The sequence below is a fragment of the Kryptolebias marmoratus genome, linkage group LG5, assembly GCF_001649575.2.
Source record: "Kryptolebias marmoratus isolate JLee-2015 linkage group LG5, ASM164957v2, whole genome shotgun sequence".
NCBI classification, from domain to species: Eukaryota; Metazoa; Chordata; class Actinopteri; order Cyprinodontiformes; family Rivulidae; genus Kryptolebias; species Kryptolebias marmoratus.
The window spans coordinates 18793829-18816067 of NC_051434.1; the positions used below are offsets into that span (position 1 = coordinate 18793829).

Below are 22239 nucleotides of genomic sequence, written 5' to 3' on the forward strand. Positions count from 1 at the left end.
CATAATTCTGAAAGCAGAATGATTTATTTTATGTAGGTGGACATATCATTTATTACATCTCCTTTTAGCTGTACTGCAAAAACAAACTTTATAATGGTGAAACTTTTTAAATTATATATGTCCGCGCACAACTCCCTGTGTTACTACAGCAATTTCACTCAATATAATTACTTTCTCAAATACAATCAAAGACCAATACGGTCTGAATTTCCCTGCAGTAAACAACAATAGTCTTGTCTATCGACACTGCACTAAAAAGCAACAATATGTCCTCTAAAAAAATAAGCAAAATAGCTAGTTTGCTACATCTACACCACAAACCCAGACAGAAGAGAACACCAAAGTATAAATAAAGCTGCTCGGGCAGCATATCAACACAACGAAATGTAGAAACTGTTCACACCATCGCATCTGGGAACATCCAAGCTTTGGGTTTGTGTAAACGCTGTAAAAAAATATCTTGGTCCAAACTTTGAAATATTCCTTTTGGTCGGACTGCAGCAAAGACAGTAAAAAGATCTGCTGTGACAGACGGAGTCCTGGCAGACAGACAGACAGCTCAGCCTGTCCTTCAGCAACAGGAGATTCTCATAATTATGTTCTGAAATCTTCAAATGCCTGCTGTCTGTTTGGAATTAGTTTCCATGGCGACGAGCCAGACCGTCTGGCTTCAGCATCGCCACACTGATGAAGTGGCGTGTTTCGATAATAGCCGCTGACAGAGAAATGGAAATATGCAGCACATTTGCAAGGTGGGCATAGGTTAAGCATTCTTCTCACCCAAAGAGCTGTATGTAATGTGTGATTAATGAGAGTCGACACCAGTGACACTAAGACAATACAAGATTTAGAGCGATGAAGTCTAAAGTCAGTTTTATGACATCCTCGTGCATAATTTTACTCCAGAAGATGTGTTGGTGTAGCTGTGGTAAAAGCATGAAAACGTCCAGTAAAGTGAGAGAAACTGTGACTGAAACGGTTCTCACCTTTGGACACTTTGGGACAGAATGGTGTCGCTGGATGACGTCTGAAGCCTCTCCTCCGCACTGCACACATGAGGAGCGAGTTCTCTCCCAGACGCTTGTCCACCTCCCGGCTGCCTCCGCCGCCGCTGCTGCTGCTCCTCCTCTTCATCGTCCATCACCTTGGTAGCCGTCCTCTCCTTCCCTCGGCCTTCGCTTTCGTTGTCGCTCTCCTCGCCTAAGATGTCGTCCACCTATATTTGGTTTGGTTTTGAAGGGGAGCTTTTGTGAGTTTTTTTTTTTTTCTTAATGTAAACCTTAGAATTGTTTAACACCAGCATACATAAATATGGTGCATTTTCCTGAGTTTTTCATTTTGGACTACATTCTATCACCACCTTGTATCGTTACATCGAACAGAACTTTCATTATCTTGTGTGAGGCACCCATTAAATCACACTGAGGTTAACATTTATTGTTTTTAACTTTTATTTTGTGAAAGACATTTACATAGACTCAAAAAGGAATTGCAGTTTAGAGCATCGTCAAGAACAGCCAAATGCATTGTCCAAGTCCAGAACAAACGACAAGTCAATCCGGACCCAGAGAACAGAATATTGCATTGCAATGGATCGGTGGGATACAACAAAGTGTTTACTACTGTGGTAGTGTAGAGTGATGTAACTCCTAAAGAGTGAAAAACAGTGAGCGAGAGTACACAGGGCGAACGAGGGAGGAGGCGCCCTGTGTCCATATGCTCAGTGTGAGAATTGGAGCCCATGACTGAGACAAAGAAAATCTCCTGTAAAAGACTGAACTTCGATGACTAAATGTACAGCAAAGGCTGCAAAAACAGCAGCAAATGCCATAACTCTTCAAGCCACAAGCTGTCTGAGTCTGTTTTTCCCTCTGATGCGTAAAGACAAAGGGGGTCAGTCCCAAAGCGGGCTGGAGCTTCGGCCTGTCTGTCATCATCTAAAAAAAAAAAATAATAATAATAAGAGGTAGGTGTTGTGTCGCATTGTCATGGTGCTATCTAAATGTGGCAAAAAAAAAAAAAAACGAAACGAGAGGTAGACTTAGAAAATGGAGTTGTCAAAGATGAGAAATATGCATTTATTTTGTCCTCGCCAAATTATTCGTGACAATTATTATTCTCAGCGATAAATGTAGCAAAAAGCTCATATTGTGGCCACTTGACAAATGAACATTTAAGTTGGTCATTCTGACAATTTTAGTACCACAGTTTAGGCAGCTCATTAAAAGCAGACAAAAAAACCCACAAAGTTATTCCATATTTTAATTGGCTCAGGACATCCGTAACTTACCTCAATCATTTTGATGTCAAAGAGTTTTGTTGCCTTGAAGTTCAGTTTATTTAATCTATTTATTCTTGTGAGAACACAGGGGAGTTTTTGTTTGAGGCATGAAAAGTAATTAAGATAATCAAGTTTAATCATTAGTTAAAACAGCTTAAGCTCACAAACAAACAATTGAAGGCAAACAACCATTTTTTAGGTTAAAAGTTGTATGTAAATTTAATAAAAGGTGTTTACTTATTGCTTGATGCTCCGGACCTCATCTACAAATCAGATTTGGACCTTTGCGTACAAAGTTTAGGAACCCTAGCTTTAGCCAGTTCCCTGTGGTTCGACAAGTTTCCTAACCATCCTTTTTTATCTAAAAAGTGATTTATAAAATGTGAAGTAATTCTGAATAGCTTACACACACACACACATATACATATATATATATATATATATATATATACATATATATATATATATATATATATATATATATATATATATATGTATTGTGAAGATATCTTGGTAGGTTGTTAGGCACTTAAGTAGGGTAGGCAAGAATAAGCTTTGGCTTCAGCCTATTCCTTTTATGGTAAATTATGGGTTTGTTTATTGTCTTTTTATTTCTTGTGTTTAATGTTGACAATTTACCAAAATAAACTGAATTGATTGATTGAAATATTTATTAGGGATGAGAAGTAATTTTTGAATATTTGACGAGTTTCTTAAAATGTACAGATTTGAAGACTTTACTATTGTTTTAATAACTGACTGTCTTGCCACCAATCAGGGAGAGCACGTAGGTGGGTGCAGCTTTTCCACTGTCTGAGTAACATGTTACTTTTCCCGGACTAATGCAGTATTGTCATTTTGGTGCCGGTTGCCCCACTCCTGGATCTCCCCAAGAGCCTGACTGCCTCCATCGTTGAGTGAGAGGTCCCTGCGTCCTGCTCTGAGGGCTCGATGAGATTTGAGAACAAGCCATGCATGGTGTGAGGTAACCGACAGTCTGGGAACAACCCTCAGTTTTCTAGACAACATTTTACAAATTGGCATTTTGTAAAATACTGAATGTTATCACAGTAGATCTGAATTGACTGTAATTGGATTTAAAATTTGGATATGGACTTGTTATTATTTGTTCTATTGTGCACTGAGACAACTTTTGTAGTGAATTGGCACTATGTTAATTAAAAAGGCTTCGAATTCCTTGAAGAAATACATATCGCCCGCTATAATCTTACAATAAGAAGGGATAAGCTAAAGCCGTTTTGGTCAAACATGACATGCACAATCGCATGCAATTTTGCATGATCTTGTGTTAGAGCTTGTGTTGAAGTCATTTTTGTGTTGGCTACTGTCAATCAGCAGTGATGGCCATCCTTAATTGGGTTGACTCAAAACATTAATGAGCTGTAGATGTACAGCCAAATATTATATTCTGAAAGCTTCATTAAAGATATTTTGCTAACAGACTTTAGACTTTACTCACAGTTAATAGCTGAGTTTTAAAATCAGATCTGGGCTTATCAGAGTGAGTGTTAAGGATGACTCTCAGGTACGAATATGCCAAATTGTAGCTTGGTATCTGTAAAGGTGGCTGAGTCATATCCTGTTTTGTGTTCGCTAAGGTTGCTTAGCTGTAGTGGCACATCTTGAATGGAGTTGATTACAAAAATTAATCAGTTGTAGGTGTATGTATCAAATTATTGTTTTCTGAGAGTTTCATTAAAATGAGTCCCTTGGTTAATGACATTATGCTGACAGACATGAACATGCACATGAGCAAAATCATTATTGTCTGCTTTTGCCTTTTAGTGGGTAATAATGAACTTAACTAAATAGTCAGGGGTGATGGTCTCACCCTTGCTTTTGCCTGAGAGTAATATCAAAACGTACTACCATGTGTACTAGCCATGCTAAATGCACGTAGCTGCATGAAATGCAGAGAAAATCGCCATCCATCATGGCAGACCAAACAGTCTCGATGACGTCGCTGCCCAGGCTTTGTAAAAACACAAATACACAAAAAGATTTGAAATGATGCCAGGGGTAGGAGCACAAGAAGCAGACATACTACCGAATGTTCGCAAAGTCAATAAGATCAAACAGAGAAGAAATGAGCACGGTAAAGGAAGAGAAAGACAGAATAACTATAAACTGAATATGTGAAGAAACTGTAAAAATGAATGTCTCAAGCTAAAAATGACACCATTTAAAGTAGTCTTATTGGGTTGATACTGGATGACACTGCAGTAGGAATTATTTGTAACATTTACAAAAAGTAAATCTATCCGGAGGGAAAAATCCTGTCAGGCTAAATCCTCCTAATAAACGGTCAGCTGATAACTTATTGAGCCATTGGTTATCAAGCATCTGAAACAAATCAGCCTTTTGACAGGATCAGATCAGTGAAAAAGGGAATAGCCGAAATAAATGTGCAACCTTATGACAAGAGACTCATTTGAAGCTTGTATAGCTGTGGGAGTACTAAAATTAATGCAGGGGGGGTGGTTCTCTTGAGGAGAGAGCAAGGATCATTGCTGGCATGACGCCAGGCTCATTACAGCCTTGTTATTGGTTATTGGGAGATCCACACACTGTCTTGGAAAAGACAGAAGACAAGAGTGCTTGACGTAAGCTGATCTGTAGATTGAAATAGAAAAAGATTACTGCCATTCGTTCTGTTTTCTTGCTCCATTTGCTCAAATTCGATTGAGATTGACCCTTCAAGTCACCAGCAAATTAGAGAGTAAGATCTAAGTAAAACAGCAAAAGAAGCTACGTTTGTCCCCTAAATGCCCACAAAAACACAATTTATGATTTCATCTCAGCATAAAGACCTTTTAAACTCATTAAAATGCTTCTCTTTTAGTGGCATTTTTCAATCACTCTACCCAATGAACTCTCAAAAAGGGTTTTTTAAGCTAATGACAATGGCAGGATTTAAAAGGGATCTAATTAGCATCGCTAAAATATGAAGAGAATTGAACAGAAACAAGAGACTTCCGCCATGTTACGATTAGATTCACAAGCAGATGCCATTACATTTTCCTCCATTCTCCAGCTGCTGTGGCGGCAAAATAGAGGCCCAATCCATGACAGTACCACCACTAAGTGTAACACTCGGGGTAGTTTTTCCTTTTTCCAAACACAACACCACTCAATCAAAATTTACATTCTCTCTCCTCTCAAAACAATATTCAAACCTTGTTCAGGTTTGTCGATGTGACCGTTAGACAGAAAACAGCCAGCAATGTTTTTTGTTTTTTGAAAAGTAGAGATTTTTCTCCTTTGAGCTCTGTTCCATACACGACTTGATGTTAAACTCCTGAAAACGTTAAATTATGTTAAATTCAGAACATTTACATTAGGTGTGTGCTCTAAACACAATTGGGATTTTCTTCTTCTTTTTTTTTTACTTTAAAAAGACAAAACTCCTCCAAAAAAAAGAAAAGAAAGTCAAACAAACTACGTGTGCGCTAAGGTAGCAGGCCACATACAGTAATATTTGTCAACTGGTAATTAAAACATTAAGTCATATTATATTATGTTATGCATCCAATTCAACCTGTCAACTGTTTCCTACAGTACAAGTCAAACAAAAAGTTTGATCAAGTTTAAAACTGAAAGTTATTTCAGTTTTATCTCAAAGTCCAGAAAAGGGGTGTTTATTTCAATTAATTTGACCTAAATTCTTGCTTTGCTTTGGTGTATAGTCCTATAGATAATATCTTCCTCTACTCCTTTTCTTGTTGTGGCAGTTGGCAAAAAAAAACAAATAAAAAGAAAAGTAGAAAAAACTTGAGCACCTTCTAGATGAGAGTGGCGATTGCCTGTGACCAACTCCATCTCATCTGATTGCACGCACCGAACCCTACCCAATGAAACTTTATCTTCCTGTTCAAAAGCCCTTTGCAAACAATAAAAACTATTAATCTTCACACACAGAGAGGCTACACCTTCCTACAGCATTATTTGTTTTGGTTGCAATTAAAGACCAACCAAGTGAGCGCAACGTAACATTTTTCAAAGCAAAGAAAAGCAAAGCATGGCGTGCCCTTAAAGCTGATGTTGAGACGGGCTTTTCATCTCGCAACTCCAAGCTGCAAGTGTGGTTCCAGGGCATTAAAAATGGTTTTTAACATTGGAAATTTGTTTTTTAACCATTCTGTGGTTTACAGTGACGATGAATCGGTCTTAAGATGTAAGGAAAAGGTAAAGTGTTTTTATTTCCTCCAATGAATTCGTAGACGCTTATCATTTCTGACTCTGAGAGCCTCACACGTCTTGTCGTTTCAAAGGCAGGCTCAATTAAATGGTCACGTCTGGACATTTTCTCAGCCACAAAAGAGATGACAACAAAAATCAAGTTTTCCATAAAACTATCTTGCATAATGCAAACTCAAAATGTGCTGCTGTAACAAGACGCAGCTGATTAAGTTTTAGTTTCTCGTTGTAAACTGAACAAAATTAAAACATAAAAGACTAGGCTGGGTCTGCACAGGAGAGGTACAGAATATTCACCAAACTCTGGGCACCGGTGTTTAAATTTATGGTTTAAATTTGCCTGGAGATGTTACTTAGACACGCAAAGAATCATCTACTGCAAAAGTAGCTGACAGTCAATTACTTTGGAATGAAAGCCAGCAATTAGGAGGAGCTGTAACTGTGGGAGCGGTGAATGGCTGCTGCCCAGAGCAATGAGTTTACCCCACACTGAGGCCAACTTTGACAAAATTAGTGGCCAGTACACAGAGCTTTGATTAGGTTCCTGTTCTTACATCTTATTTTGAACTTTTTTTTAAGGTTACGACGCTGCAGCCTGTTAGACATAAAAAGCCTTTTCTATCCACCAACATAATTATAAAGTAATAACATAAATGTGCACATAATTCAGGTAGGTTATTTATTACAATGTTAGTTTCTGAAAAAAATATTTGCAAAAAGCTAATCGTTTCACATGTCATAGAATGTGAGATATGTCCACAAATGGAGGTTCTTGCCTTTAGTTTTGCTATTAGCTCTTACAATTTTAGAAATTGTGCACACAAGAATATGCCCTGCTATTACAGAAACATGGCAATCTGGGTGGATGCCATCAGGTCTGACATATTTAGAATAAACAGCAGGTCTGGAGAAAATAATGCAGCCTAATATTGCTTCTGTTATTCGAGCCGTAAGAACTAACTTTGTTAAAATGACTCTCTCTCCAAAACTTAATATGGCTGTACATGTTGCCTTAACCTTTCCCCGTAGCCTTTTGAAAGAAATGCCGTTGTGGAGAGTTATGTGTGGGCAGGCAAAAACAAAACAAACAAAAAAAAGTTTTAATCATGTAAAATTATAAGCCAACAAAGATAGTGGTGGTCTGTTGTATGAAGCTGACTGGTATCATTAAGCATTTTCATTCTCTCAGTCGTCTAAAACAAATGCCTCTTTTGAGCAGAGGCTCCTTTCAGTTCAGTTTGAAGAGTTGGTAGCCCTGACTTCATTGGAAGCTTTTACTCAGCTGGGAAGACAAGTAGCTTTTAAAGATCCAATATTGGCTTTCATACAGAAAACTTGGATGAGAACACACCAGCTCTTGAAATCCAGCCCATATCTGACACGTTGAGGCTCAATCTGGTATAATAAAAAATACTAATTGGTAAAAAAAAAAAATATCTTTGACATGGAAGAAATGAACCAAATCAGAAAGGATTCTGCTCTTCAACCTCTTGACAGAAAATATGATGCAACTTAGCAGGAATATAATCTTAATAAAATAGATTTTTTGAAAATTTGCAAAAGAAAACAAAAAAGAAAACCAGGCACTGCATTAAAACTAATGTGAAAAAAATCCAACCCCCTCAACTAAAATCTAGGAGTTATTACTCACAACTAGGCACTAAAAAGTGAAGCAACTCTACATTTTATAAGCTTTTCAGAGTGGAACGGAAACCTCTCTGGGAGGGATTGAAGCTACGCTGGGAGAAAGATTTGGAAGAACAGATTCCAGAAGATAAATGAAAGACCGTTTCATCTTGGTATAACTGCTCCCATGAGGCACAGTCTCACCTTATTCAGCACAAGCTGCTCTATAGCTGTCACTGGACCCCGAGTAAATTGGCTAAATTGAGTCATAAAGACAAGGACACCTGCTGGAGATGTGAGAAAGAAGTTGGGACCGTGGTTCACATGTTATATTCCTGTGAATACAATGAATGCCTATGGGTTGGAATCATTAATCTACTAAAGGATCAATGACATCTACAGTTTTATGTATTGAGGGTCTGATATCAGATAATGTTAGCCTAACTAGAAGGCAGGGTGTAGAATAATCTTGAGACACTGGAAGTCATCTCCCTTTTGTTGTATAAAAGAGTAAATCAAGCAAATAAGAATGGCTACACATGAATGGGTCACTTGCAGGTTTGTGAGGAGAGAAGATATTACCAATCAGGTCCAAGGCACTGTTTTGAATCATATACAGAGAATGTCTGATTAAATAAAGTGTGGCACATCATGGGTTGGATATAACTTTCTGGATGACTCATGGGTTAAATGTTAAATACAGACATAAGTCACAGTTTTATGTTTGTTGTGATTTATTTTATGTTCCAACTCAAAAAGAACAGAGAACCTTATTTCTTTAAAAAAACAAACAAAAAAAAAACATTTTTTTTCTCCTGTGGTTAATGATTAAATTTGAGCTGCAATCATTATCAGCTGAACTCCGCTTGACACAAAATAAGCAAAAAAAAGAAACATTATGTAATCTGAAGGGCTTCTTTTTGTTAGTAGAAGTTCAGCTGAGGTGTGACGAAAAAAGAGCTTCTGCTAATCAAAGGTAACCTATAGGAGAAACAAAAATAAACCAGGAAAATATGAGATTTTCTGCAGCAAAATAAGTAAACAATGAATTCACAGTGAGAGCTCCTTTTCTTACAGCAGCAACAAATGTTTAGACCAATTTTTTAAAGCTGCATAAGAAGCTTTTAGCAGACCCATGCAGTTTACGTCAGAATCGTATGATCTATGTTTATCCCTAATGCTGTATGGCAACCTTCTTTTGTTAGTTCAATGTGATGTTGTGTGACTCTCGTTTAAAGTGGAAAATTTTCTCCAAAAATCAGCAAAGAAGGTGTACCATGCACTGTCAGGGTGAGAAAGCAAACCTGACATTCCATTGTTTTAAAATACTGAATGGAAATGAATAGCAGCACCTAGAAGACAAAACTGTGACATTGGTACATCACTTCTACACTAAATGTAGAGTTTAGTGAGGTCCCCAGACTGGCTCTGCTGGGGTCCCTGGTGGAGCACCAAGATCATGATAAAACTTGACTATCTAGAGCAGTGATGTCCAATCCTGGTCCCGGAGGGCCACTATTCTGCATGTTTTAGTTGTTTCCCTGCTCTTCAGCAGGTCTTCAAGTTCCAGGGAAGCCTGTTAATCACTCAGTTATTCAAATCAGATGTGTCAAAGCAGAGAAACAACTAAAACATGCAGGATTGTGGCCCTCCGAGGTTACTGGAGGTGTCTTGGGTTCACAGACACCTGACCTCTCTTCTGTAGTTCTCTTGGGCCCTGTTTACACAAGTACGATCTCTGGAAATGTTTTTTTTTTTCCAATGTTTACTGAAGTGAATCAACAAGAAAAAAAAAAACATTTACATGAACATCACTGTGCTCATTAATCAGCTGTAGTTTCCATGCCAGGCAGGGTTGTTGGATAGGAAATGACAAACTGTCGTACTGTCGCTTTAAAATGATTATATTTTGATCCAAACTATCATATGTGCTGAATGAGGTGTGCTTTCTCAGGGGAAGGTTGTACAATTAGTTGTGTGTTGAGATTGGCGAACATAAGCACAGGAAAGGAGGGGGACTTCACCCTAAAACTATCTTATAAAAACGGTAATTATTGCATATCTGGCAACACTGATGCCAGGCTTTCAACGAGGTGACCTTGCAGTCTGGAGCATGTAAATAATTCTATCAAAAACAGACGTTTCTCTGGACCGACAGTAAGATTGGGTTGCTGCTACATGTTGAAAAGGGTGAGCAGCACAAGCAGCACTCTGCTATTATTACTGTTCTACACAAGCAGAACAGCTATTGACTGCAGCCGTCTGTGGTGTGCATGCGTGATGTTACACTTTCCGGCTTCCTTCGAAATGCAAATGGGAGGGTCCGAAAAGTTCCACTTTGAGACCTGGGTTCAGAAAGTTTCAATGTCAGAGAATCTGACCACTGTTGCCATGTCAGACGGCTGAACTACAACACAAATATTACAGTTTCGCTCCATGTGTGGGGAGCAGCCTCCTGTCACATGGGTAACTTGCCTCTCGGTCCCCCATCAGACAAAACAAAATCGTCTTTTCAATGTGACTCCCGCTGCCTGAATCAGACTCTAGTCTGAACCAGTCTACCAAGAGAATGTGCCTTCTAGCCAAAAGAGAAAAAGATACCATCAAGTCTCTGTGTGCTTCTGACTGCCTTTATCCTAGAGTGCAATGCCCCGACGTTTTGGAAGTTGGTGTGAGGCACTGTGTGCTGGTGCCCCACAGTCCAGGCTCAAACCTCAGAACTCAACCAATAGTGGTCTCGCCCTGATCATTACCTGAAAATAATGATTACAGTACTAACTATGTGTACCTATGCTAAATGCACGTAGCTGTACATATTACACAGGAAATTCCCAGCCTTCATGGTAGAATGATGGCTTTGCAAAGCCTGTGCGGTTGACTACGTCATAGAACAGGCTCTATACAGTGTAAGACATACAAGAAGAGTCCCACTGAAGAAGCTTAATATCATTTCAAATTGACAAACTTCAAGTAATCACAGGTAGTCATAGTGCTGACATTTGATTACTAATGGAGTGAGACCCCTGATGAGTCATTTAATATGGGTCTAAAGGGACTTTGCATGTACTGGGGGGGAAAAAAAGGTCACCTAAGGTCCTGAAGGTAAGATAATGAATGCAAATGGACCTGAGTTTGTCAGCTAAAAGGCCAAATCCAGTTACTAATGGAAGGGCAATCTGGTGGGAACAATTTCAGTAGGGACCTTATCACCTCGCTCTGCCTCTGCGTGCTCCTCCTACAGCACTCAAATGTGGAGAATTCAACAATCTTTTGAGAATGAGACTTCTTAAAAAGGATCTGCAAACAGGATGATACTGGCTGCTTTTCGACATCACCTCAGAAAAAGACACGCCACACTGCAGCAGAGGTTAGTCGAGGCAAGTTACATAAAGCTGGAAAAAACGGAATAAAAAGGTGCCTCGGGGAGACAACAGATTCCAGAGTTTTGGGATGAATCATGCATATTCTTGTACCTGCATAGTTCAGAAATGTTCCTGAGTGAAGGACTTGTAATAAAATTATCACATTTTTATGGAAACTGAGACCAGAAATAAACAATTTGTTAAGGTCAAAAATGATATTTAAGATTTCTGTCGGCTGCCAATGACTGAAGAAACAGGAAGATTCACTGAGCACCAGGTTTAGAGATAGCAGGTCTGGAGAAACCCAATTAAAAGCACAAATTTGCTTGTAGCAATGAATCTATGGTTAACTAAAACAAGTTTCAGACCTCGGATCCCATGTCAAGGGTCACTAACAAAACTTGTTCAGGGGCCAGAATTTTTTCAGAGGAGACTCTATGGGGGCCAACTTTTGATGTAGAACAAATAAATAGATGAAATATTCAGGGCAAATTAGGCAGACTAATTACAAGATTAAAGAAGACACCTGCGATACTACTTACAGGACAGACTTTAAGGCCTTTGCATGCTCCATGTGAAGTCACAAAGTCCGCTCTAATTCACGTGTTTGCGTGATAAAAATTGTGCCATTTTGTTCAGCTAACAGCTTAGCCTACCCATTCGCAACACAAGGCCCTGGCCAGACTTTTTCTCACAGGGGTTGGATCCAAGTATCATGTCATCGGTCAGAAGTTGTTTATGCGGAAAAGCCGGTGAGCTTTAATGGAGCCATTTTGCTCCTACTGCTCCGCTGAGAAGCAGCTGGAGGCTGTTAAAAAATACAGCCGTCTTTACAACTGTTCCAGCAAAACATAGAAACCTATGAACTTAAGAAGACTGCATGGAGACACAGGCGGCTCTTCGTGGCTGGGACTGTCTCATTCTGTTTAATAAACACGTCTGGTCGCGGTGAGGGAAGTAAAAATCTCTACAAGGACAGGAGAGTTGAGAAGCCGGCAGGAAGAAACCCGTTTTAACGCTGCAGGAGGAGAGAGAAGCTTCCTGGGAGTTCTGAGCCGAGTGTCTCGTGGACGATGAAAGGTGTGTGAGAAAACGAGCTGCTCACAATCACGTGACCACGAACCAACTTCTTGACTTCTTATAGAGTATGCTGGAGCCTTTAATTCAACATGTCCCTATTGTCTGATTATTAATGTTTTTTAAGGGTACCATCCTTTCTATCAAGGTCAGTTTCATCAGTTTTTTAATTTTTTTTTTATAATTTTGTTGAACCAAAATTCAAATGCCAAGACTGATTTTTATCAGTTGATTAGCAAATTTAAATGCAATGAAAAATTAGCGTTTGAAATTAAGAAAAAAAAATCTACACCATTCAGATTCCGAAAAGTGTTAAGACTTGTTCAGATTCACAGGTTCCACTGTAGATATAAATCATACAAAAACAGCAGATTTTTAAAACTACTACATACAAAAAAGCAATTTCAGACAGATCTTTCACATATCATTTTGAGTGAAAACATTTAGATGTATTTTTAAACTGAGGCCAATACAATAAATTCAGTGAAGGTAAGCCTTGGAGTTCACTGGGTCTGCTGACATTAAAGATGATGCCTACAATTCCAAAAGAAGCACAACAACTATGCAATGATAAATTAAGTATATTTACTGGACTCAGTCAATTTATTATTACTATTTTTAAAATAAATCAGAAACTATAGATTCTGCATTAACATCACACCATGAACACAACTAGTGACACCAGGCCAGATAGCAGAAAGTGACTAGTTTTTGACTATAAATAATGAGAGCTGATCAGCTAAAAACACAATGTGTGAAAACATGACAGAAATTGTGAATAAGGAGAGTAAAAGGAAGGACAAGGAGTGAAAATAATAAAGCCAGATTTTGGGCAAACAAGCAGAGTGACCCTGTATTCAGACACTACAGAAATACGTGACTTCAACCACTTAGCCTCTATTTGCCAGTGTCATATCCTGGTCGTATGCAGCCACATGTTCTTGTTAGTTTGGATCTCCTTTGGGCATACAAAAAGCAGATTAGAAACTCAGGTTTCCTTCTGGGATTTATGAGTTCATGGCGAGAAATCAGTTTTCTTTAACTCAAAATTAATTACGCAATTGATTTTAAAAAGCATATTCATCCGGTGCAACTCACAGTTTAAACACTAAGTGGGTCTACAAATAAGTATTCGTGTTAAATGAATTCATATCAACTCTGGTGGCATATTGTTCAACTCCGATTAAAGGCTCTTTCTTTTCGATTTATTTCCTCCAAAAAATTGCCCGTGTGTTCTTTAAAGCTTCGTTAAGCAGAACCTTTCACAGTTTGTTATATGTCACCCTGGAATTTGAAAAGGTGAAAAGCACAGCTAATCTTACAGGGAACCATGTGCAGCCATTAGTAGTTCTTATGATTTTGTTTATGTTGGTTTGATGTCTGTAAGGTCAGCAGTTTCAAGACATTACAAGACCAGGACTTGGTTATAGTTGAGCAGATTTTACGGCTAAGCACCCTTATTACTAATCAGTTGTTATTCTTCGGTTTCCAACACAGTTTTCCTTTGGAAAAACCCATACAAAACAAATCAAAACGTGTAGCTCAATTGGGACTAGTGTGCTATGACTTTTAATAGCAGTATGTCAAACAACATATCCAAAATGTGGGGAAACCCCTGCCTTCTTAGAAGTATAGCTCAGGCATACTTCACAGTTGAAATTACAGTTGTAATTTAGGTTTTCTAAATTTTGCCATTTTTAACCACAGAATGTTCAACTTGGAAGTGTGACGATGTCACACAGTAACTTTTAAACTGCTTAAACTTTCCAAACTTTACACATCTTATAGACTTTAAAAGAGACATTTTTGATGTCTTTGACACAATGTCTTTCTCACTGCTGTAGGACTTATGGTTTTGTTTGTTGCTGCTACTAAAGGTTCAACATGGTTTTGCTTTGCAAAACCACACCCAAAATAATAGAAATACCCATGACAATCACTAATTCACTGGATCTTATATTATTAAGTAGGATTTTCTATTATAGATGACTCGTGCTGTCAAAATAAGTCAGAATGAGCCCAGCCTGAAGTAATAGTAATTTTTGCCATAATTGAGATTTACATGAAAGCAAGTCCATAAAGACACCATTTAGCAATCCCAGTAACTAATTTTTTTTTTTTAAAAAAGCATATAATCTTCCTAATCTACCTTTTATTAGAAGGTTTTTAACAGGTATGTCTTCAGAATTAATCATTTTAATTCTAATCCTTTTAGTTTCTTTTGAAATTGACCATTTTTCCCTGCAGGCTGCTGTTGCTCTGGGAAATCCCTTCATATAGTGTTTTGTGTGTGTTTTCGCTGTGAAACTTGGAGATTCATCTTTTTAAATATAGTACTGGAAAAATTCCACATGACATCACTCCAGACCAATAAAAATTGAGTTTTCAAACCGGCACTCTTGTAAACAAAACCAGGTTGCTGCAAATCATCTGTCAATCGCCAAATTTCTTATCATTCTGAAGCGTCTGAGATGGGAAAAGTTGAAAATAATAAATAAAAACACTCCTCTTGGTGACTCGTTTTGCCAGCATGGGTCACATATTACTCCATCAAGGCTGCCCTATAAATCTTGTATAAGTTGAGCACTTTTTTTATGATTAGAACTTTCAAAAAGTGGAAAATTGAGAAAAAGCGACAGTGAAGTGTAGTATTTGAAGTCCCAAAATAAATTAGAAATTTTCAAAATAAAGCTCAGACACCTTTAAGAAAAGCTTCTTCTTACAGTTGAATTATCTTGCCATCAGCAAAGAAATACAGCAAACAAAACGTATTGTAGTTGTGGAAGAGCCAAAGAGATTATCAAATCGCCAACAAGGGAACAGCATTTTCAAAGAAAGGTCACACATTTGGTACACTGCTGTTATTCTTCACCAGTAAACTGCACGTGTTGCTCCTGGTAAACTGACATACCACCACGTAACTACGGGTGACATTTAAATGTGAGGCTGTCTGCCTGACTTAGGAGTGTACCTTGCTCCAGCTAATTATGTGTGGCTCTTTCCCTGTGGCCCCGAAGACCTACAGTGTTCAAGAATGTCAAAAACTGCCCTTTAGCTAAAGCACTCCGCAGAACGTGGCATTTGAAATTCGCTGTATCTACAAAAGATTAGCCTTTTAAGTCAAGTTGTTTGCTTGTTCAAAGAACAAAATAGTTGACCGGGAGACTGAGTTGCACTCGTAAAGGTGCAAAAAGTGAAACTTCCAAATGTTGAGAAGCTCCCACGGTTTTTGGTAAAAGCAAGTGCCTAAAACTCACTCTAATCCTTTTTAGATGGTTTGTCCAACAAGCAGCTTTATAAAAGCTAAACTATTATCTGCACCCCGAAAAGACACACGTACATATTTGTGTTGAAAACCAGCAGTATCAAGTTATGAACAAGTAACAACCTTTAAGACTAAATAGAAATGCCTGAATTGAACAGTTTCTTGAACACTTGGCTTCAAAAGCCACTCAATCGCTTTTGGTAACCTCTAAAGTATGCTTCGGGTGAGTCCTTATTGAATAAATGCCGTGGAGCTCCTCTCCAAGAGTTGGAGTCCAGAGCTCAACTATATCCACAGTTGTGGCCAGATGTTTACATACACCCATCGTCGATGTGTCAGAATAACTTTGGGCCTTTAACGATTTATCCAAGTTGTTGGTTTTCCAGTAAGGAATGAATATACAACATGCAACAGTCATACAAAAGTTATTCTGGTGTCACCACTTTGCCAGGGTTAGGAAGAAGACCCAAGCTGCCACCTTCAGATGAAATGAAATTGGTTAGGATGCTCAGGAATAACAATTATGAAGACTCAAGCCTGCCATGAACTGGAAACTGCAGGAACACCGGTGTCACAGTGAGTTTTAAAACATTTTTAAGTGATCACATTCCTTCTGAACAAAGGAATGGAAAATAAAGACTTGGATAAAATCTAATTATCTTTATATTTATTTTTCCACCCACAAAGAATTAAATCACAGCATTCTGTTCTAAAACTCTGCATTAGCATCGAGTCAATCAAAACAGAGGGCAGTAATAATAAGCTTGAATTACTTCATAAAACTGAGTGGAAATGTTTAATCAAGGACCACCAAGTATAAAAAGACACTTCATACTGAACAATGTGACACAACTCAATCAATTAGTGTAGGGTTCTCTTTGACTAAAACTGTAAAAGTTCCTCTTTTTCAAGTTGCAATGTTGAGAGGAAAATAAAAAATAGCTGAGTGGCCACCAGTGTTGCTTTTTATGTCAGAAATTCTCAATTCATAAAAATTAAATAACCATCACAAACCTCATTGCCAAGACAACTTGTCACATGTTCCATTTGAACAAGCCACAAAGCCCCTTTCTGTAGAATAATAACTTCCCGAGAGGGTTTTGGCACATCTCAACAGTCTGCTGTGCACATTTCACCCCGCTGAAGCATTAGCAGAATTCAGACTCAATTAAAGAGCATTATCCAAGCAGGAGGTGCTGCGCTCACACGCATTAGTCATCACTTCACCTGCCTCATAAGGCAAAAAAAAAACATAGCATGCAAAAATTAGACAGCCATAAAATGGAAGGATATGAAAATCAGAACAAGAGAGCATAGAAAAATGAGAAAATATGTTGCATTTAACAGCAGCATTACGTGGATAATTATATTTTAAATGAAATTACAATTCTGAATCAGGCTTTCATTACACGTCATCTATGACAATAAAAGGTTCGATTAAAAACAGCCTAAGAACATCATTAATTTTAAAAAATGTCTTTTTAAAATGCAGATTTGGCTGAACTGAAATGGTATGTTCCTAACCCTACCGAGGTATTCAGGTCAAATTGACCCGAAGTTACAAGGGCTTCTCTATCTCTATTCATCTCTGTCTCTTTTGAGGGCTTCAGGGGGGTTAAAAAGACAATAAATGAATGGAAATGTGTACAACTATACTAATAATATAATGCTTTATTTAGGGTTTACAGGTCTTGAGAGAAAAAGTAAATATTCTCTCTTAACTCAAAAGTTTTACTGTTCAAAAAAGAAAAAAGAAAGAAAAAGAAAAAGTAACCCTGATCCTAAGACATCTTGGAATTATTTAAACAGAGCCTAAGATTAACAATTTAGTTTTCTGCACCATGTGGTTATTTATGTAACTGAAACAAAACAAAAACCCGACTAAATGAACAAAGCAGCAAAAGCATCTAGTTTTTTCAGTGTTTGTGGGAAAAAAGTACTCTATAATTTTATAAGCTGTAGCAATAACTTGGTTTTGATATGCTGTGTTTGTTTAACACCAAACATGTCACTGTGGATCATGGTCAAACATCTCCACTTTGGTTTCATGTGTCCAAAGGACCTTGTTTCAGCTGTTCTGTGGTTTGTTCAGATGCAGCTCTGCAAATAAAAGTGGTCATTTAACATTCAAACTGATGTCTGCAGAGTCTGAGGTATTTGGTTGGGTTTTCCTCTTTTTCCCAAAAAATTCTTTTAAGCACTGCATGGTCTGACCTAGGAGTCCACTTAATGTAACCCTTTTTTCCCGTAGGGTGATGGGTTCCAGATGACAGAAACAACTGTCTGATTGAAGACATGTTTACAGTTGTCATCATGAAGTCAACTCTCTCCCTTTTGGTAGCTAACAAATGTCAAACAGAGGTGGCTCAGGACGGCGTCAGTTTGGGCTTACACGTGAAAATGAGGCGTGTGGATTAGAATGGTTCACTGCTTGTATTCACACACATAAATTAGTTTGGTTCTGTGACTACTGCTTAGGGAGTGTAACAGTATGCATAAGTCACTGTTTTGGGGTCATGGTTTGGTACATCACATGGAAAAAGAAAAACAAATGTTAAATACTAGCTTTTTGGTTTTGTTTTAGTCTCATTTTAAACAGACCAATCTACCAGAAGCAGAAACAAAAAAACAAAACCCCAGTTCTACTGGGGAGGCTCCAGGGTAGCAGGCCGTATACAACAAGGTAGGAGTTCTCAACCAGCAATTTCTTCACTGAGAATTTAAAAATAAAACGTCATATTGTACCGTCGTATTCTTTGAACCGTAAAGTGTTCTACCAACCGTGTGTGAAAGAAAAGGTTTGACAAAATATATATAAAAGTTTGTTTCGGTTACTTTGACTTAGAACTGAACAACATCTCCCAATATGAAAATACAAAACACGCGAAGTTCTAAGCTAGGTGAGTGCTAGGGTGCTGTTCATACATGGGTGGTGCTGATTAAATAGAGATGATTGTAAGACACAAGAGGGCGTTTAAAGCATGCAAATTATGACCCAATTGGTTTTCCATACCTCTCCCTTATACTTCTGCGGTGTCCGCTGCAACTGTTCGTGATCCATGGCAACGCAAAACTTTTCCCACAATGCTAATTTAACACAAACGCACAGTTCAGGTTCCTATTGTCACCTGAACTAGCCATGCTTGTTTTGTTTTGGCATCAGGTGCTTTAGATAGCATCTTCTTCTACTCTAAAGACGCACTGATCTCGGTATCAGGTTTCGGTTCTGATACCAAATGAGTGTACTTGTGCTCACAGAAGTGTTCCAATACCACGGCATCGATACCACTCGATGGCAGCGTGACGTTTGCCTCTAAGATGATCGGTCAGATGGTAGAGGAGGTGCAATGTCAGCTGAGCGGAGGGATTTCAAATGGAATGGTGACAAAAGTAAAGCTGGATGCAAGTAGTTTGATAAAACATTTAAATAACCAACATGATCCCAAGTTCAAAGAGTTTCCTAAAAGCAGTAGGAAACCCTTACAGTCTCTCATAGAGCAGAGGATCTTTCCAACAAGTTCACTGCTCTCCAACATGTGCTACTGGATCAGACTGCAGCTGTCCTGCTACGTTTGAGGAGTTAACATGAAAAGTAAGCTCCTCTGATTTCTGCTTTTTAAAATAATAATAATATGTGCAATGGCATTTATTAGTACCAGTCATGTGCGGTGAAGTTTAAGTGTGGTGAGGCAGAGTCTGACTAAAGCAGATTCACACACGCCTTCACAATAAAGATGAATATATTCTATCATAAATACATTAATGATGTCGTTATTTTAACAGATTATTCAGAGCGAGTTACAAGGATCTACAGTCAGTTTTAGTTTTCATTTCAGTGCCAGGGTTAAAGCATTTTTATTTAAAGAGAGAGAATCTGGAGGAGAGTGCAAGGGAGGGCGTCAGTGCGCTCATCTTAATCAAAATGTATTCACAAGATCTCTTAGTTCATTTTAAGTTATTAAAAATCATTTACCTTAAGGCGTGTGATAATAAATCACCTTTCTGGGATGTTTTGGGGGTTAAAACTAATTTGATTCAAATCACTTTCCAAATCCAGTTTTCAGTAAAAACCCAGTTATGAGAAAAATTAAAACTTTAAAATATAATAGAAGCTTCCATTTTAGCAGTCAGAGCCAAACATGAACAGATGATACCATCTTCCCCATTTTCGGATTCCTTTAGCTAATTGTTTGTTTCAATAATACACAGAAAAAGAGCAGAAGAAGAATCAAGCTGTGAGCTCGCAGGCGCCCCCAGCAGACAAAGGCAGGTTACTGCATGTCTCACTCCTGGCTTTTTTTTTAAAAACGTGATTTTACATAAGATCAACAAGATTAAATACATAAACATATGTGAAATATATGAGCACTTTTATATAAAATATATAAACATATAATTCAAGCATTACAGTGGCAACTAATGAGAAATATTAATATTTGATGTATTTTACTGTAGTAATTTTTTATTTTTTTATCCTGCCTCCCATGACTGCACAATACTGATTAGGACTCAAATGGAAGATTTTGTACTCTGTTTGGAAAAGTTGTGGTATTGGTGCATCCCTACTATACTTGCTTTATGCTGTTGATAGTTAGCAAAAAACAAATGTGTGCTCAGTTATGGATGAGAGTGGTGATTGATTGACACTAACATACTCTTCATCTGCTTGCATGGCATCTGTAGTGTGACTGTTCAGTACGTATACATGTACCGGTACACCCCTACTACCTCTGTTGTTGGTTCAGAGATGAAACCTTAATGGATCGACTTCAACTTCCATTTCGTTCTGTCATTTCACACAAAGACACCAAAGAGCAGTCAAGGTGTACAAGGACCAGCCTGAGAGGTGATGTAAGAAAAAGGCTTAAGATCTTTGCTGATCAGTCCTCCTGGCCTGGCGTTTTGTTAACACGCGCTTAGTGCTTCAGAGCAGCAAACGGTCAAAACTAGGGATCTTTAAAGAGACAAGTTTCCACAGGACAGTGATAAGACAAGGGGGATTACAGAAGAAGTGACTGGATTTATTGCTCTGGATGACAAATCATTGCTTGAGAAAATAGGTTTTCATCGCCTTTTAGAGCTGCTGGAGCCACAGTACGTCCAAGCCTCCCAACACGACACTAGATGACGCAGCTCTATTAAGGCAACTTTAGTCAGGCACATAAATGATGACATGGCCTAATATGCCATAATATGTCAAGTGCTCATGTCCCTTTAAGGTTATATTAACCTCATTTTATTACCTCCCACTTATGGTCAACGTGTCCCCGTTCTTACCTCTTTGTCCATGCTTTCTAGATCTTCCCTGCAGAGCGTGTACAGAGGCATCGTTTCGGACATGCTCGGCTGTCGTTTACGTCGAGAAGGTCCTGGCTGCTCATCAACTCGGCTGGATCCTGCCGCCTCATTTTGCTGACTTTGTGCAGTTCCTCTGAGGCACAACAACAGACAAAACCAAAGGGGATGGGGGAAAAAAGAAGAAACACTATGAAAGCTAACTGTTTTGGTCCAGTTAAAGAGTTGCCCTGGCTCAGTCTATTGATGCAACAGACTGAATACTTCTGTTGTAATCAACTGTTTGGCATATTTAAAAGCACACTAATAAAACACAAATTATATGGGCTATACTGAGCAGCTTTTTTACACGGTTTCATTTAACTGAATAAACCAACATATCTGCCAGGATATAAATTTCGTCTTTATGCGTAAGACTGAATAAGTGCTCTCAAAGTCTTATCTTTTTAGCTTTCAGAAGAGCTTTGATTTGTTGTCTTTGTGCCACGGTGATCTTTATAGAACTGCCAGTGAACAGAACTCATTTGCAAACACAGAACATAATGAACATATACAATCCACAGCAACATAACACCGAGGTTAAGGCTAGAGACCAACGATGGGAAATAAACCGACTTAAAGCCTCAGTAGATTATGCAAACGAGAGGGAATGTTTCTTCTTTAGGCCATTACCTTTGATGATTCAAGTCATGTTTATGCAACTCCTTAAAAACTAAACTGTGCCTCTAATACATTATGGAAAATGGGCCAATTTTCCACTCGAGATTATTAATTACAGAGAATCATCATAGATGGATTTAATTGGAGGAGGTTTAAAATTGCTGTGAGGAGCAAAGAATACGTGTTTATCTGGAGTAACTTAAAAACAGTCAGAACTAAGCCTCCATGAGGCACAAATAACCAGCAAATACATACAAAGACGACACACTTTGGACTGGAATTTGTGCCTAATGGATGAATAAGAAATGGTAAAAAATATGAGACTTTGAAGTGTACCTGCAAAATCAGTTTTCTTGCCCTCATCTGGTTCTCACCAAGTTAGAAAATTAGGTAAATATTTACGGTTCTGGGCCGCTACCTACTATCTGTACTGAGATTAGTCTTTCCATAGACTA

General features: G+C 38.3%; 1 protein-coding gene across 1 annotated transcript in view; it reads right to left on the reverse strand.

Annotated features, from left to right (window-relative positions):
* ctdp1 (CTD (carboxy-terminal domain, RNA polymerase II, polypeptide A) phosphatase, subunit 1) overlaps positions 1–22239 on the reverse strand; it is a 79113-nt gene that overhangs the window by 35630 nt on the left and 21244 nt on the right. The window contains exons 11-12 of the mRNA XM_017421066.3: positions 21107–21260; positions 987–1216 (exon numbers count right to left, since the gene is read on the reverse strand). Of these exons, the coding sequence (XP_017276555.1) occupies positions 987–1216; positions 21107–21260 (384 nt within the window). The remainder of the gene's footprint in view (positions 1–986; positions 1217–21106; positions 21261–22239) is intronic.